The 17,359-nt window shown below is 43.1% G+C and overlaps 2 protein-coding genes across 2 annotated transcripts in view; one reads left to right on the forward strand and one right to left on the reverse strand.

Annotated features, from left to right (window-relative positions):
* The window catches only part of LOC129730832 (lachesin-like), a 176,853-nt gene that overhangs the window by 96,135 nt on the left and 63,359 nt on the right, over positions 1–17,359 (reverse strand). The gene's annotated exons all lie outside the window — the stretch shown is intronic.
* Positions 7,427–13,002, forward strand: LOC129730836 (uncharacterized). The gene is made up of 2 exons (XM_055690427.1): positions 7,427–7,890; positions 12,918–13,002. The coding sequence occupies exons 1-2, from the start codon at positions 7,530–7,532 to the stop codon at positions 12,941–12,943; spliced, it is 387 nt and encodes a 128-aa protein (XP_055546402.1). The 5' UTR covers positions 7,427–7,529; the 3' UTR covers positions 12,944–13,002.

The raw sequence follows: 17,359 nt of genomic DNA on the forward strand, positions 1-17,359 counted from the left end.
CGAGGATAGAAGTTTGTCGTTCACTGGGGCACAGAGCGCTTTTTCGTCCCCAACGTGGGTGGGTGAGAATGTATCTAAAACCCTCGTACGCCTTAGCACTTCCCTCACGTTATCTGTCGCATGCTTGCTGGAAACCGACAACCGACAACGAAACTCACCCGAAATGAACTACACTAAACGATGAAATGATAAAACACATGTTGTTGAACAGCCGCCGTGAAGCGGTATTTCGCAATTTCGTTCCTTCCTTTCATGGCTGTCCTTTCGCATACGAGCAAACATAAAAGATGTGGTTCCGTCTGTGTCGTGTTGATTTCTGGAGTGACTTTCCCCGCTTCAAGTGCCGTTTTTCGTCAACCTCAAATGGCGATTTATTAGGATTTTACGCAACATGTGCTGGAGGATTAATTTTCTTCTTACTTCTGCCGTCTTCCCGGCTTGATGCAGTTTGCGTTTCTAGTTATGACAAGAAAACTTCCTTTCACTATTTATAGGTGGGGCGAAAGAAATGTTTGCAGACTGCTCTAATTCATTTGACAAGTGTTTTACCACAATTTTTAATGATTGACGGAGTTGTAAGTGTGCTCAACAAAATTAATTAGAGAGGTTTACTTATAGGAGTTATTGGTTGGAGTGGTTTTTCTTATTTTTTTTTTCGAGGTGATAAAAGCGACATAAAGAAATAAACTTTTGCATTTATTCAAATATAAGTTTTGGTTTGGGAAGAAAAACAAGGTGAATTGGTGTGTATAGTCACAAAAAAACTTCTTCGACGTCGTACACATGTTAGGGTTTGAAATCTAGATTTTCAGCGTTACGTAATTTGTGAACGGTCCCTTAGCTCATTATTCAGAACTAAATTTATTATAACAATTGAAATACGCAACTAATCCACCACGGAGAAATTATTGCAATTTTATGATAATTACTGAACTGTATGATAATTACTGTATGCCATATAAAAAGTCGCACTGGAAATAAGCTTCTTCATACTTTTAGAAAGTTTCCGAATTATACATGATAGAAAACCGAAACATTCAAGTAGTAATAGTTATTATTAGATTTCTCATAAATAAAGCAAGCCCATGAGCTTTAAATAATCGCGAAAAATTTTGTACCAATTCAAGGATTATAGTTTCAAATGGTGAGTTGACAACCTGGAAGGAAGCGGTTGGCGTTGCCGACAATAGCTAAATGAGAAGGTGTGACGCGATCATGGACGCGTAAACCATACTTCGGCGGTAGAGGAAATGCTTCCCCAACCTGAACGTCTGTTAACCAAGATAGTGCGGCTCAAAACAGCGTCTGTTCTCCATGTTAGGGGTGGCTGATCGACGTCCTGGTGTCAGCGTGGAACTCTAAACAAAGTTGGCACAATGGTCTTCTAGCGAGACAGGGGGTTGAGGAAGGCCCAACAAGCCGACCCAGAAACAATATGTTACAAACAACGTGACAAATAATACGTATCAGAACAATCGGCATGGATCTAGGCTACGTAAAAAGGAGTACGATTGGAAACTCGGGTTTCCGAATGTCATCCAATATCGCTGAAGCCGGTATACAAGTATAAATGTTTTGAAATCCATGTTCAATGTCTGTGAAACAGCCTTAAAATGTTGAAATACCACGCAACATGGGTATTTCCAGAACCGACATGATGCCAAGAAACCGAAAACCGACCGCAGATGCCATTTTGGGTTTTTGTAAAACAGCTCAAAATTAACAAATACAATCCAATATCTGAAGAGCTTTGGAAATATTAGAAATAATCTTGGATCTTTAAATAACGAGGTAGAAGGCGATCGTTCAACTAAAACTTTTATATGTACAAAAAATATGTTAATATTTTTAAGATAATATGTGTAATGATTTTTCTTGTATAGTATATAAAATATTTGAAAAATTGACCCCGCTGTAAAAAAAATTGTGGAAATCTTTTTTGAGTAAATTTTTGCGAATTACTGAAAATATTTATCAACGAATTCACCAATGTCGAACGAATTAACGAGGATAGGCGGACAGGAGTATAAGTGATCAGTTCTCACTCAACCCAGCTAGCTCTTTGTGGTGCTTTCTCAGGGTCGGCAACCGACTGTTGGGGGACTCATGCAACCCGATGACTTACCGTTAGCGAAGCGGAACTACCAAGAGACGTTTGGGAAAGGGTGACTGGCTCTTTATATACAAAAAAAAAAGAGAAATTCATGCTAATACTATTTATTGCTGATCACCGATACAGCGCTAAATGATGAACGTTGGGGCCCATTGATGAACGATGCGCAGCAGGAGAGGTGAGGGACATACCTTGATGACACGATGATGATGACACGCGTTTCGGTCGATGTCGATGGTTCTGAAGATCGCGCGGCTGGCACGGGAGAGTATCACGCGGCTCACTCAGCAGATCCGCCGCAGTAGGCTAGAAGGCATCAGAGTCAGGTTGACCGCTTCAAAAACGCCCACGAGTTCGAACGGCGGAAGAGGTGCCCACACCGGGGGTTGATTCTGGCCACTCGTGACCTGGTCTTGAAGTCCACGGGGGAGAGAATGATGGCTACCGGTAGTCGCCCTTTGACGAACGTCGATCCGGCACTCGTATATATGACACACGGGCTCGACCGCCCACTCTGGCTGGCTGGCACTCTTCGCCACTTTTTCTGGTCTTCGACTAACAAGTTTTCAATTTTCCGTCTGAACTTAACTTTTTCCGACTGTCTCCGTCAATGACTATTTCCAGACTATCCCTTCCCGATCTGCCACCTTTCCGATCTTGTCCTCTCTCTCTCTCGCTTGTCCTCTCTCTCTCTCTCTCTCTCTCTCTCTCTCTCTCTCTCTCTCGCTTGTCCTCTCTCTCACTCTCCTATCTCCATACCGGATACCAATTTTTAGTGCGGTCTTTTAGCCGTCTTTTACCGTTGCGGTCTTTCCGTTACAAATGTATATTTAATCTGTGATTATTACCGTTTAAGGAGTGAGGCTGTCCTTTCTCTGGACTATATTTTACGGAGACTTAAGCGCCTCCGTGCTACGCCCCTACAGCTGGTCTGGATGTTCCAGGGTGGTCACCGAAGATCTCTTTTAAGGGCCCAGGGCTTACATTTTAGGCAGTGCCCCCTCACTTCCTCAAACGGTAACGTTCACATCGAGTTTTTTATCGCAAATTTTTCGAAGCCTAATTATTGGTTGTGGTTGGTTTACGGGTTAGTACACTTACACTATGTTAAACAAAAATACAAAATAATTTGGCAAACAAAAACAAACTAACAACAATCAACAGAAAAGAGCCAGCAAAACAAAAAAACTACTTTACTCAACCTACCTGACATATTAAAATTTTACATCTAACATTGAATTTTACAAACAAAACCCACACCAAAATGTCTCACATTCGTTACCGTTTCATTTTACAAAAAATGTCCGGTAACAGGAGAAATAGTCTGCAAACAAAATTCGGAACTAAGAATTCGTTACCTCACGCAGGGTTCGGAAAAAGGCTGCGGTGTGACACTATACTGACGACTGTTCACTCTTTCTACTCTAACAGCCTCATGAATAAGCTATTCATGAGAGCTGACATACTGTTAAAGCTTACACCGGTAACGAAGCTGTCTTGTGTTGCACACGGCAGCTCATTTTGCGCATGTATTTTGTTTGTTCAGATATGACAGCATAGTTTTGCTCATTTTGAGTATGTCCTGTTGGTTTGGCCTGCGCTGTCGACAGCCTTCTTTTCTCCTCTTTCTCAGGCCGATGCCATGATGAACTTGAAGCAAATCGTTTTATATATTTTTCCATTGTTGATAATACTTCCCACATGAGAAAAAAAAACGTGTTTCGCACTGCCTCGCTTGCATTATAGCATCGGCCTTACTCTCGTGAATCATAATCATCTGACAACCCGCTCGGATTTGTGCTGAAGGATTTCGCGCTGTAAAGGCTGTCTTAAGCGACAGCTTGGAAGAACCATTATTCATAAGGAAATGAAAAATAACAGCTCGTATGGCATTGAAATGTGTACTGTCGTCAGTCACTGTCGGACTGTTGGGGAGCAGGGAGAGCTGTGCAATGCAATGAGAGCCGGATTAGCTTGAAATTTGCTGTCACTGTCTTACAGTCATTTTCAGAAGCCTACCCTAACGATCTTCACACTCGTCTGTTCCTAACTGACCTGGAAGTCGACCGGATCTCGTCCGGCCAGAAGTGTCATGCTAGGTACCTCCTAATCGTCTGATAGACTTAATCACAATTCGCCCCCAGGTTTTCCAAGCTTTAGAAAATATTGCCTGGCCGCTCGCATTCCAAAAACTTTTCTATTTACCGCAGGGACCCGAAGTCCGTTCAATTAAGCACTCAAGAATTTTGGAATTTTTTTTTTTTCATGATAGCTTCTTGCATTGCTCATCGATGTTTACAATCACAAAACCCGGAACTACTCCTAATTATGTTTAAATGATATAAATAATTTCCATCTCTTGATTCGAAATCCGTACACTTTTCTGTAATTGAATCGAGATCTGTACAGTTTTGAATCAACATCCGTACAGTAATGTGATAGCTATGAATAGGGGAACTGCTCCATTATTCATCTCATCAAGCCGATGTTCACGAAGAATGCACGGATTGAACACCAAATTTTCACGGAATCATTGAACAAATAAACTAAATATGCTTACGTACTCTTATGGATTCGTTTAGCATTGTATATTTGGTAAAATTACCTAGATTTATCCTAAATTTCGTAAAACAAAACCATTTTCCACAACGCTTCCATATCCATCTCAAAACTTGAATTACTGCTCAATTATTCATCTCATGACGCCCCCATAGTCATCACACTGTTAATTATGAATGAATTCCATTATCATAAATGAACGTAGCCCCAGCCCGTCGTAGTAGGTTACCTAGATATTCGCTGCAGTTGTTTACGTGCAAAATTGGTAACCTAGGTAGCCACTACAGTGCTGTAGATTTATGTCAATTATGTCGGAATAATTCAACGTATGATTTTTTCGTATCAACAGAAACTGATTTGGCAACTTCTGATTTTCTTCAACGCAGTGAAAACAGATGAAAATACATACAGTTGAAATTTAGGAATTGTAGAAATTCATCTCATATATTTCTGCTAATTCAAGCTTGTTTGAGGAAATTCGAGGTGAACATTTCAAAGATTAAAGTATTCTTAGTATAGTGAGTGATTTTGTTTAGTGATTAAAATAAAAAGTGGTCCGCTAGTGATGAAAAAACTTTGGTTGGCTGCTGGACGAGTCCCGTTGTAGCCGTATATTTAGTGCTTTTAAGTGCTTTTAAGTGAGTTTTTGAGGATTGTACTTCAGAAGGAATCTGATGTGAACTAAGAAGAATCCATTCCATGGATTAGCAGATTGGTTTAAGAAGAAAATATGCGTTTTTTTCCTGTTTTCAATTGTGTTTTCATGTTTTATGAGATGAATAATGGACTGAGATGAATAATGGAGCAGTTCCTCTAATTGAAATACGCAACTAATCCACCACGGAGAAATTATTGCAATTCCATGATATTTACTGTATGCCATATAAAAAGTCGCAATAGGAATAAGCTTCTTCATACTTTTAGAAATTTTCCGAATTATATATGTTAAAAAACCGGAACATTCAAGTAGTAAGATTAATTATTAGATTTTTCATCTCAGCTTATTTGGGTGCTTTAATTTAAAAAAAAAAAACTGAAAACTATGCTGACCAAGAAGTAGGCAAAAGTTTCGCAAGGACTCTGGATAAATTGTCAAATAATCGCTGTTGGTGATCAACAAGTTTCACCCCACACTTCATCCCTGGTTGGAGTCAACTATACAGTCCACTATATACATATACGAAAATAAGCGGCATACGAGAGATTGGCTACTCTATCCGAAAGCAAGCGGCACACGGGAACTGAAGACGGTCACAGCGGCAAATCACACACCAACCATCATCATCATCATCGTTAGCGTCGGCCAAACCCGCTACTGATAAGTGGTGGTGAGCCCTTATCACTACCGTGAGAGCAAGACTGATGACCTGCTAATCGAGGAGGATCGGTATCGGGATCAATCGGGATCAATCGGGATCAATCGAGATCAATCGGGAGGCGCAACGATCACTTCGGGAGAAAAACATCGCCGCTTGGACTCACTCCACCTTGGCCCACTTTCGGATCAGCAGCAGTCATCACTCCCATTTCGAACTTCAACAAGAGCGGCTCAGGAAGACCGCCAGGAATTTATAACTCATTCTTATATTAATATAGCAGTTAAAAATATAATTATTAAATACACTTTCACTGTTTAATGAATAAAAATAGTAAATACACTTTCACTGTTTAATGAATAAAAATAGTGCGTTTAAGTAATTCGCGGAATAGAACAAGGTGTTAGTTTCCTTATTCATTGCAACCATCCAAAGAGGCGGATTGAGTTGCAAGGCATTCGGCGTGGTCCACGGCTGGACACAATTGGTAAAGTTATTTCGAGTGCGAGCGCAATCTCTGGTTAGGCCGCTAACGCGGCAATAACGCAAGCCCAGCATCCCTATTTCGTGTTGGACTGGAGGTAAATCCAACATATTGGTCCTTCGAACCGGATCGAGGACTGATCCGGATCATCAAAGCTGGGCTTTCGCCATTGCATTTGGAGCGACTCCTTCATTTACGGGACGACGCCATTTTGGGCGGTGAAGTTTATTGGAGTATTGGGGAACAAAGGTTGTTCCGCCATCGCATATTTTCTATCGCTTCTTATCCGCCATCGCTTAACTGGACATTGGCGCCAAGGGATTTTTCTCAGGTGAGTTGATCCACTACCATATGTCCAGCCGAAGCTTATCGTTTATGCAATACTAACACACGTTTTCGAACATTATTGCTTTGCACATCGAGTTACTTTACTGCACTGTCGGCATTTATATTGGATAACGGTTGAAGTTGGATAAAGCACACCACTAATTGGAAGGATTGGAAGGAAATAGTCTGAACCCTATCATTAAGAAGAGGAAGCGCAGAACAAGGTTCTCCAGGTTAGTGGACAATTGATGGTATATGTTCGCCGAAGCTAGGCTCGGATACTTCACAATTATAATAAAATATCCTCTTCGACGGTGCGTTGTGCTTTATACTATTCTACTCTATATGCGAGTCTATGAGGCTACTTACGGAGACAAGTTTATAATGTACGATACATTTGCTACTTGAACTTACTTTGTGATTTGCTGCGCTGTTAGTTTCTCCAGGTGAGATTCAACAGTATATGGCCAGCCGTGGCCTGGGCTTTTATTGATACTACATGCTTGCTTTCCCACCTCGATTTCCCGTTTCTATCGATCATTTGAGATTATTTTGGAGCAAACCCACCGCATCGCCACTTAGTTCGCTATTGGTCACAAATTTACATTCGCTTGGAGTGCAACAATATATTCCGTCAGGTAAAATATAGAATAGTATATGCCTGGCGAGGCTAGGATCGTTCGCAGAATATTACACCACCTATTTTTTTCGCTTTTAACAATCGGTTACCATGCCAGCCGCCACTGGATCCGCTACAAAAAAGGCACCGTCCCTGAAGGGCTGGATAACGAAATTGAAGGAAATTCAATCATCCTTCAATGATATTTGGGAATTTGTGGAACAATTCCCGGATGGAAGCACTATCACTGAAATCGAAGTCCGTTTGCAAAAACTCGAGGAATTGTGGGAGAAATTTGGGGAGACACTTGTCGAGATTAAATCACACGACGATTTTCCACCCGAGAGTGGAGACGCCTACGACAAAGAGAGAAGAGAGTTCAGTAACCGTTATTATCGTGCAAAGCCGTTCCTGTTGGAGCGAATTAAGGAACACCAAGCTCCTCCACTGTTGGAACAATCCACCCATGCAGGTGATACTACAATGCAAGGTTCGCTCGACCACGTTCGTCTCCCGCAAATCAAACTGCAGTCGTTTGACGGGAACATTGATGAATGGCTAAGCTTTCGAGATCTGTTCACTTCTCTTATCCATTGTAAGGCGGATCTGCCGGAGGTTGAAAAATTCCACTACCTCAAGGGTTGCCTACAAGGGGAACCGAAGGGTCTAATTGACCCATTGCAAATTACTAGATCAAACTACTTGATCGCTTGGGATATGCTGCTAAAAAGGTACGACAACAGCAAACAATTGAAAAAGCGACAGGTCCAATCGCTGTTTCAGTTGCCAACAGTTTCTAAGGAATGCCACAACCAACTTCATGCTTTATTAGAAGGTTTCGAAAGGATAGTACAAACACTTGACCAGATAGTGCAACCGATTGAATACAAGGACCTACTTCTAACTAATCTTCTCACAACGCGATTAGACCCGATAACTCGCCGGGGGTGGGAAGAAATTTCTGCTACACAGAAAACGGATACGGTGAAGGAATTGTTGGAGTTCCTGCACCGTCGGACTCAAGTACTGGAATGTTTGCCTCCGAGAATGGTGGACACTAAGGGAGGTAACCAACTGCCACCCCAAAGGCAGAGGCCAGTGGTGGTTAAAACTAGTTACAGCACAGTGCAATCGTCCGGTATACGATGCACAGTGTGCTCGGCAAACCATTTACTATTCCAATGCGAGACATTTCAGCGGATGTCGGTGACAGAGCGTGATGCCCTCGTTCGCACTCACTCACTTTGCCGCAATTGTTTTAGACTCGGTCATCAAGCAAAAGATTGCCAGTCTAAGTATTCTTGTCGCTCGTGCAAGAGTCGTCATCATACAATGGTATGCTTTAAACGGGAAAGGGAGAACACCTCCAAAAATCGAAGTACCACTACTACCGGTGCTACCCCAAGTGCAACTACGGGAAAACAACCAAAACGCCATCTAATTCGTCCCAAATAGTCAATATGGTGGCTACCAGCACATCAGTGTCAAATTCTGCAACGTATATCAAATCAACGGTTCTTCTGGCTACTGCAGTGCTTCTTGTTGAGGACGATCATGGCAACCAAGTACCAGCACGCGCACTTCTCGATTCAGGCTCTGAGAGTAACTTCATCTCGGAGAAGTTAAGTCAACGGTTGAAGGTAGACCGTAAAAAGGTGGATATTTCTGTTCTGGGTATTGGACAAGCAGCTACAAGGGTTAAACAACGGATTCAGGCAACAATTCGTTCAAGAATATCGGATTTTACACGGGAGATGGGCTTTCTCGTGTTACCTAAGGTTACGGTACATTTGCCAACGGCAACGGTAAATGTGAAGGGATGGAGTATTCCAGAGGGTATCCAACTCGCCGATCCCTCGTTCTGTGTGTCTATGGGAATAGACTTAGTACTAGGCATTGAGGCGTTTTTCGACTTCTTCGTATCTGGTCGAAAAATCACATTGGGAGAGCAGATGCCGTCATTGAATGAATCCGTATTTGGATGTGTGGTTTCTGGCGGGCTGTCATCGATCGAGCAGGCGCCACGTGTCAGCTGCCACGTGACTACGAAAGGACTGGATGAATTGGTTGCAAAATTTTGGGCTTGTGAGGAAATCGAGCTCAAAAGGTCATATTCAAAGGAAGAAGAACGATGTGAGGAAATATTTAAACAGACAGTACAGCGCGGCACTGACGGACGATATACGGTTGCGTTGCCAATGGTTGAGGATGCCTTTACTCGTCTGGGTGAATCAAAAAATATCGCATTACGACGTCTCCAAGGAACGGAGCGGAGGTTGGCAAGGAATTCTGATTTGAAGCAGCAATATTTGGCATTCATGAGCGAATATATAGAGTTAGGGCATATGCGGTTGATTAAGGAGACCCAACGAGCAGCAGCAGAGCGATGCTATTTACCACATCATCCCGTGGTGAAGGAGGCCAGTACGACCACTAAGGTCCGCGTCGTTTTTGATGCTTCATGCAAGACCTCCGCGAATATTTCGTTAAACGAGGTGCTGTTGGTGGGACCGGTAATTCAGGAGGAGTTACGTTCGATTATATTGCGTTGCAGAACGAAGCAAATCATGTTGGTCGCCGACGTTGAGAAAATGTTTCGGCAAATCTTCATTAGGCAAGATGATAGACCACTGCAGTGTATTCTTTGGCGGTCGTCGCCCACGGATGAAGTAGCAACGTATGAACTTAATACGGTGACATACGGAACTAAGCCTGCCCCGTTTCTTGCGACACGAACATTAACCCAACTGGCAAGAGATGAAGGAGCACGATTCCCTCTAGCAGCGAGGGCGGTTATGGAAGACACCTATATGGATGACGTTATCACGGGGTCGAACGACCAGGAGGAGGCACATCAATTAAGGCTGCAATTGGATGCAATGATGAACAGTGGAGGATTTCGTCTTCGTAAATGGGCATCGAACTGCGCTGAGGTTTTACGTGAAATTCCGAAGGAGAATCTAGCGATAAGCGATGTGAGTGGTATAAATCTAGACCCAGACCCTTCTGTGAAGACACTAGGATTGACCTGGATGCCAAGAACGGACGTTTTCAGATTCCAGTTCAATATCCCGCCACTGGAAAGATATGAGGAGCTTTCTAAACGCCAAATCCTTTCGATCATAGCTACGCTTTTCGATCCATTGGGGCTCATCGGAGCTGTTATTACATCAGCCAAAATATTCATGCAACTATTGTGGACCTTGCAAACAAAGAATGGGAGCAGATTAGACTGGGACGAACCGCTACCTTTGACGGTGGGTGAGAGTTGGCGGAGGTTTTATTCAAGATTACCTTTGCTCAACGAAATTCGCATCAATCGTTGCGTCATCCTCCCAGGAGCGGTGACAGTAGAACTTCATTGCTTTAGTGATGCTTCAGAAAAGGCGTATGGAGGGTGTGTCTACATCCGAAGTATGGATTCAACAGGGAACGTAGCTGTACAACTGTTAACCTCAAAATCCAAGGTTGCTCCATTAAGGTGTCAAACGATACCGAGATTAGAGCTTTGTGGAGCGGAGCTGGTAGCAAAATTATATGGCAAAATTCAACAGTCGTTGAAGCTCAATTTACCCACCTACTTTTGGACCGACTCTACGTGTGTACTGCGCTGGATTCAAGCAGTTCCTACTACATGGAGTACCTACATCGCTAACAGAGTGTCCAAAATACAAGGTCTAACGGAACCAAATACTTGGAGGCACGTTCCGGGAGTCCAAAACCCAGCAGACCTGATTTCAAGAGGCATCAGCGCAGAGGACATATTGCATAATGACTTCTGGTGGCACGGGCCATCATGGTTGGCTGAGAGTCAAGAGTTTTGGCCTAAGACTCTAATAAATGAAGTTGACGATGAAGCAGAGGAGGAGAAACGTCGGGCAGTAATAGCAGCCACAGTATCTTCGACAGCAGAATTTACAGACTGGTATCTTGGTAAATTTTCTTCCTTTTCAAAGTTACTGAGACATACGGTAATTTGGCTACGCGTCAGAGAAATGTTTCGCTCGAGAGGGAAAAGGTACCCATCAGGATTCCTCACAACGGAAGAGTTACGAGAAGCAGAACGAACACTTATCGAACGAGTGCAAAGAGAGTGTTTTCCGATGGAATGGGAAGCGCTTTCTAAGGGGGAAGCAGTTTCTCAGCGATCATCGTTGCGTTGGCTTAATCCCAAAATTTCTCAGGATGGGCTTATTAGAGTTGGCGGCCGTCTTCAGCACGCTCAGGAACCTTTCGATACAAAACATCCTATAGTGCTACCTGCACGTCATCATCTAACGAAGTTAATATTTTTATATTATCATGGGCGAATGCTCCATGCAGGACCCCAGTTACTTTTGAGCGTAGTAAAACTGCGCTATTGGCCACTAAGAGGAAGGGATGCAGCGAGACAGACGGTTCACAAGTGCCAGAAGTGTTTTCGAGCAAACCCAACTTCGGTACCGCAATTCATGGGTGATTTACCAGCGGCTCGAGTAAACGTGGCACGTCCATTTTCGAAAACGGGTGTGGATTATTTTGGTCCAATATATTTGCGACCTGCACCCAGGCGACCAATAGTGAAGGCCTACGGTTCTATTTTTGTTTGTTTCTGCACAAAGGCTGTGCACATTGAGCTTGTGTCAGATTTGTCGACAGAAAGATTTTTACAAGCACTTCGCCGTTTTGTGGCACGGAGAGGAAGACCATCGGATTTGTACTCCGACAACGGTACGAATTTTGTCGGAGCTCGCAATAAACTCCAAGAATTACTGCGCTTGTTTAAAAATAAGGAACATCATGGAAGGGTAGCTAAATACTGTGCAGAGGACGGAGTTCAATGGCATTTCAGTCCCCCAAGTGCGCCACATTTCGGTGGGCTTTGGGAGGCGGCAGTTCGCTCGGCGAAGCACCACATCTTGAGAGTGCTGGGGGAGAACCCAACTACACCGGAGGATATGAGTACGTTGCTCGTACAGGTGGAGGGATGTCTAAACTCTCGACCGATTACTGCCAGTTCCGAGGATCCCAACGATCTAGAACCACTCACCCCAGCACATTTTTTGGTCGGTGCCTCACTACAAGCACTCCCAGGTCAGAATTACCTAGACATTCCAACCAACCGTTTAAAACAGTGGCAACTGGTACAAAGAAATGTTCAAAATTTCTGGATAAGGTGGAAAAGAGAATATTTATCGCAACTACAATCTCGCATAAAACGTTGGCGAGTACCTGTTCCAATTGAAGAAGGCAAGCTAGTCATCATTAAGGACGATAATTTACCCCCGTTACGATGGAAAACCGGAAGGATTCAAAGGGTTCATCCCGGCCAAGATGGTGTTGTCCGAGTAGTGACACTCAAAACCGCAACAGGCTCACTAACTAGGCCTGTAGAAAAAATTTGCATTTTACCTTCAGCAGAGTTTGACGAGGACGACGAAGGCTCTGGTCGAGTGAACCAATAAACCCTAATTTCCATCACACCCTGGTCGAGGAGGAGTTTTTTTGTATTCTTTTCAGAAATCTGGCTATTTCTGGGTGGGTGAGGATGTTGGTGATCAACAAGTTTCACCCCACACTTCATCCCTGGTTGGAGTCAACTATACAGTCCACTATATACATATACGAAAATAAGCGGCATACGAGAGATTGGCTACTCTATCCGAAAGCAAGCGGCACACGGGAACTGAAGACGGTCACAGCGGCAAATCACACACCAACCATCATCATCATCATCGTTAGCGTCGGCCAAACCCGCTACTGATAAGTGGTGGTGAGCCCTTATCACTACCGTGAGAGCAAGACTGATGACCTGCTAATCGAGGAGGATCGGTATCGGGATCAATCGGGATCAATCGGGATCAATCGAGATCAATCGGGAGGCGCAACGATCACTTCGGGAGAAAAACATCGCCGCTTGGACTCACTCCACCTTGGCCCACTTTCGGATCAGCAGCAGTCATCACTCCCATTTCGAACTTCAACAAGAGCGGCTCAGGAAGACCGCCAGGAATTTATAACTCATTCTTATATTAAATTAGCAGTTAAAAATATAATTATTAAATACACTTTCACTGTTTAATGAATAAAAATAGTAAATACACTTTCACTGTTTAATGAATAAAAATAGTGCGTTTAAGTAATTCGCGGAATAGAACAAGGTGTTAGTTTCCTTATTCATTGCAACCATCCAAAGAGGCGGATTGAGTTGCAAGGCATTCGGCGTGGTCCACGGCTGGACACAATTGGTAAAGTTATTTCGAGTGCGAGCGCAATCTCTGGTTAGGCCGCTAACGCGGCAATAACGCAAGCCCAGCATCCCTATTTCGTGTTGGACTGGAGGTAAATCCAACAATCGCGAAAAATGTTGTATCAATTTAATTATTATGAGCTTCAAATGGTGAGTTGACCATCTGGCAGGAGCGTCAAGCACAGCTCAAGGCCTCACAAGTTCCTATCTCACACATTCACGAGTCATATGATTACACTAGATTGCCAGTTTAAACATGGACACAATTGGTTGGCGTTACCAACAATAGATAGATGAGAAGGTGTGACGCGATCATGGACGCGTAAACCATACTTCGGCGGTGAAGGAAATGCTTTCCCAACCTGAACGTCTGTTAACCAGATTAACAGCGTGACAAATAGTACGTATCGGAACAATCCGCATGGACCTAGGCAACGAAATAAGGACTACGATTGGAAACTTGGGTCATGGAACTGTAAATCGCTCTTGATAATCGACGACGAGCCACATCCAACCTGCAAGTCGTCCGCTGCAGAAACTTTGTTGGTCAGAATAGAGGGTATGGAAAAGCAGGCATCGGGTGGCTACTTTCTATCAGTGTTGTGGAACCACCAACCAGCTCGGAATCGGCTTCATAGTACTAGGCAAGATGCGGCAAAGTGAGGTGTGGAGGTCAGCCGATCAATGCAAGGATGTACATGTTGAGAATAAAGGGCCGGTTCTTTAACTATAGCTATCACTATCATGAACGTGCACTATCCACATGAAAGAAGACCCGACGACGAGAAGGTTGCGTTCTACGCACAACTGGAGCAGGTCTACGATAGCTGCCCGCGACGGGACGTGAAAGTCGTCATTGGGGACATGAACGCTAAGGTAGGACGGGAGGCAACATACAGACCGGTAATTGGACAAGATAGCCTGCATGCCGTGTCTAATGATAACGACCATCGGTGAGAAAACTTTGCGACCTCCCATGGAATGGTAGTCCGAAGTACCTTCTTCCTCCGCAATGATAACCACAAACCTACCTGGAGATCACCCGACCAACAGACAGAGAATCAGATCGACCAAGTCGCGGGAGGTTTTTCTCCGACATCATCAACAACTACCACTACCTAGTATGGCCGGCTGTGTGCATGTGCTCAAAACTTGCGACGTTTTGACGATAACACCCGTCAAAGTCGAACGCCGCGAATATCGAGCAACTGCGGACGCGGGGTTGCACCAGAATACGCACAGCAGCTGGAAGCGGCATTACCCATGGAAAAGCAGCTTGGCGCACCTACTCTTGAAGATGTCTCTTGAAGATATGTAGCACTGCTGTAGCGCTACTAGGTACAAAGGCTCGAAATCATAGAAATGACTGGTTGACGATGAATGCAACCAGTTAACCGAGGAGAGAACGTGAAAGGATACTGGCAGGCACGGAACAACCAAAACTCAGTCCTCCGATGGAAGAAGCGCCAGCAGGAGGACCGAGATCGCGTAGCGATGAAAGAGCTGTTACAAGCTGAAGACACTTGGAAGTTCTACGAGAAGCCGATATGTGCAGGAGCTTGGACGGCAACCTCCTTAAGGATAAGTGTGGGGTGATCGAAAGGTGGAAGCAGCACTTCGATGCCGAACGATCCGAACGGCGATGCTTGTGTTGCACACGGCAGCTCATTTTTGCGCATGTATTTTGTTTGTTCAGCTATGACAGCCTAGTTTTGTTCATTTTGAGGATATCCTGTTGGTTTGGCCTGTGCTGTCGACAGCTTTCTTTTCTCCTCTTTCTAAGGCCGATGCCATGATGAACTTGAAGCAAATCGCTTCATATATTTTCCCATTGTTGATATTACTTCCCTACATGAGAACAAAACGTGTTTCGCACTGCCTCGCTTGCATTATTGCATCGGCCTTACTCTCGTGAATAATAATCACAGCCCGCTCGGATTTGTGCTGAAGGACTTCGCGCTGTAAAGGCTGTTATTAGCGACAGTTTTCAAGAACCATTATTCATAAGGAGATGAAAAATAACAGCCCGTTTGGCATTGTAGTGAGTACTGTCGTCAGTCACTGTCGGACTGTTTACCGAACGTATGGGGAGCGGGGAGAGCTGTGCAATGCAATGAGAGCCGGATTAGCTTGAAATTTACTGCCACTGTCTTACAGTCATTTTCAGAAGCCTAGTCGAGGGCAAGGATCGTTAGGGCCTAACGATCTTCACACTCGTCTATTTTAAGCTGACTTGGAAGTCGACTGGATCTCGTCCGGCCAGAAGTGTCATGGTAGGTACCTTCTAAACGTCCGATAGACATAACCAAAATTCGCTCTTAGGCTTTTCAAGCTTTAGAAAATATTGCCTGGCTGTTCGCATTCCAAAAACTTTTCTATTACCGTGCGGACCCGAGAATATTGAAAAATCATAGATTCAGAGTGTTTTTTTTTTTTTCATGATAACTTCTGGCAACGTTTGTTCTTTATTTTGTCGATGTTTACAATCACAACACCCGGAACTACTCCTAATTGTGTTTAAATGATGTAAATAATTTTCATCTGTTGATTATAAATCCGTACACCTTTCCGTAATTGAAGCAATGTGATACACGGTGCTCCCACAAACCGTTATTATAAAAAAATGCACCAAAGGATCTGAGTACACTATTCGATTTATTAAGACGTTCAGAATCTCTGGTCAAAATTTCAAAATCATCGTACGGTACATTTCTGAGTAATGCCCCTTTGAAGATCGTAAAGTACAAAAAGTGATATTAAAACGACGAAATACCTATTGTAAAGCACTTTTTTCAATCACCATTTTATGAAACAACTTCCAAAATAGTTTCTACATATTCCAAGGGTTATATTTTAAGACATTAACAATTGGTGGAAAGATTTTTTCGATAATCCCACAGTGCACAATGGTCTAAACCCGAAAAATCGTGATCGTTCTAGATTTGACTGTGAAAAATTGATTTTATGTACTCAATGTCTTCAGCAAAACTGTTTCATTTAACAAGGCTTTACTTTAGGCGTGTTTAGTTTTTCGATCAATCCACCTATCAGTTAAATAAAAAAATATTTTTTCTAATTTTCAATAAACCAGATTGCTTTCTTCAGCAAAGATGTGGAAAATTTTAAAAGATAAACAATTGCTGAATACTACGATGTCTTATCTGTACGTTAGACACGACAAAATAGAGTTTGTGGAACACTCCTCCCTTAAATCAGTTTTGTGTCTATAATTTTGTCTGTAATGGTCAAAACAATGCAAAATGTTCGAAGATTTTATACATTCAACTAAGATTCTCTCAAGACTTTAAAAAATTTATTGTTTATTAAATACCTACAGCCGTGAATGGAAGAACACCTACAAAATGAGGCAAATTCATCGAAGCATGCAATGCTTCGATTAATCTGCCTCATAGTGTACAAAAGTACTTATGTCGAATTCGTTTTTCTGGCAGGACCATACCGGCCCGGACTACACTTTGCAGCTGAAAAAAAAAACACTTTCCGAACAGTTGCAATGGTGTGCGTAATACTAGAGGTAGCTATCACTTTATTTTGTTTTGGTGATTAGCGCCATTGTCTTTTTGTCGCGTTTGTGCTACTGTACGAAAAATTTGCCAATTTACTGAAAAATGACGGAACCTAATACTAATTTGCAAGAATATGCATTGGTAGTGAACGATGATGGTACGATGTAAAAATCGATAATAATAAT

The sequence above is a fragment of the Wyeomyia smithii genome, chromosome 3 (genome assembly GCF_029784165.1).
Source record: "Wyeomyia smithii strain HCP4-BCI-WySm-NY-G18 chromosome 3, ASM2978416v1, whole genome shotgun sequence".
NCBI lineage: Eukaryota > Metazoa > Arthropoda > Insecta > Diptera > Culicidae > Wyeomyia > Wyeomyia smithii.

Excerpts from the sequence above, each read along its gene's own strand:
- LOC129730836 (XM_055690427.1), top strand. The coding sequence starts at position 7,530 with ATGCCAGCCGCCACTGGATCCGCTACAAAAAAGGCACCGTCCCTGAAG. Across the intron at positions 7,891-12,917 it reads GGAACAATCCACCCATGCAG|AAATCTGGCTATTTCTGGGT; the intron begins GTGATACTACAA and ends TATTCTTTTCAG.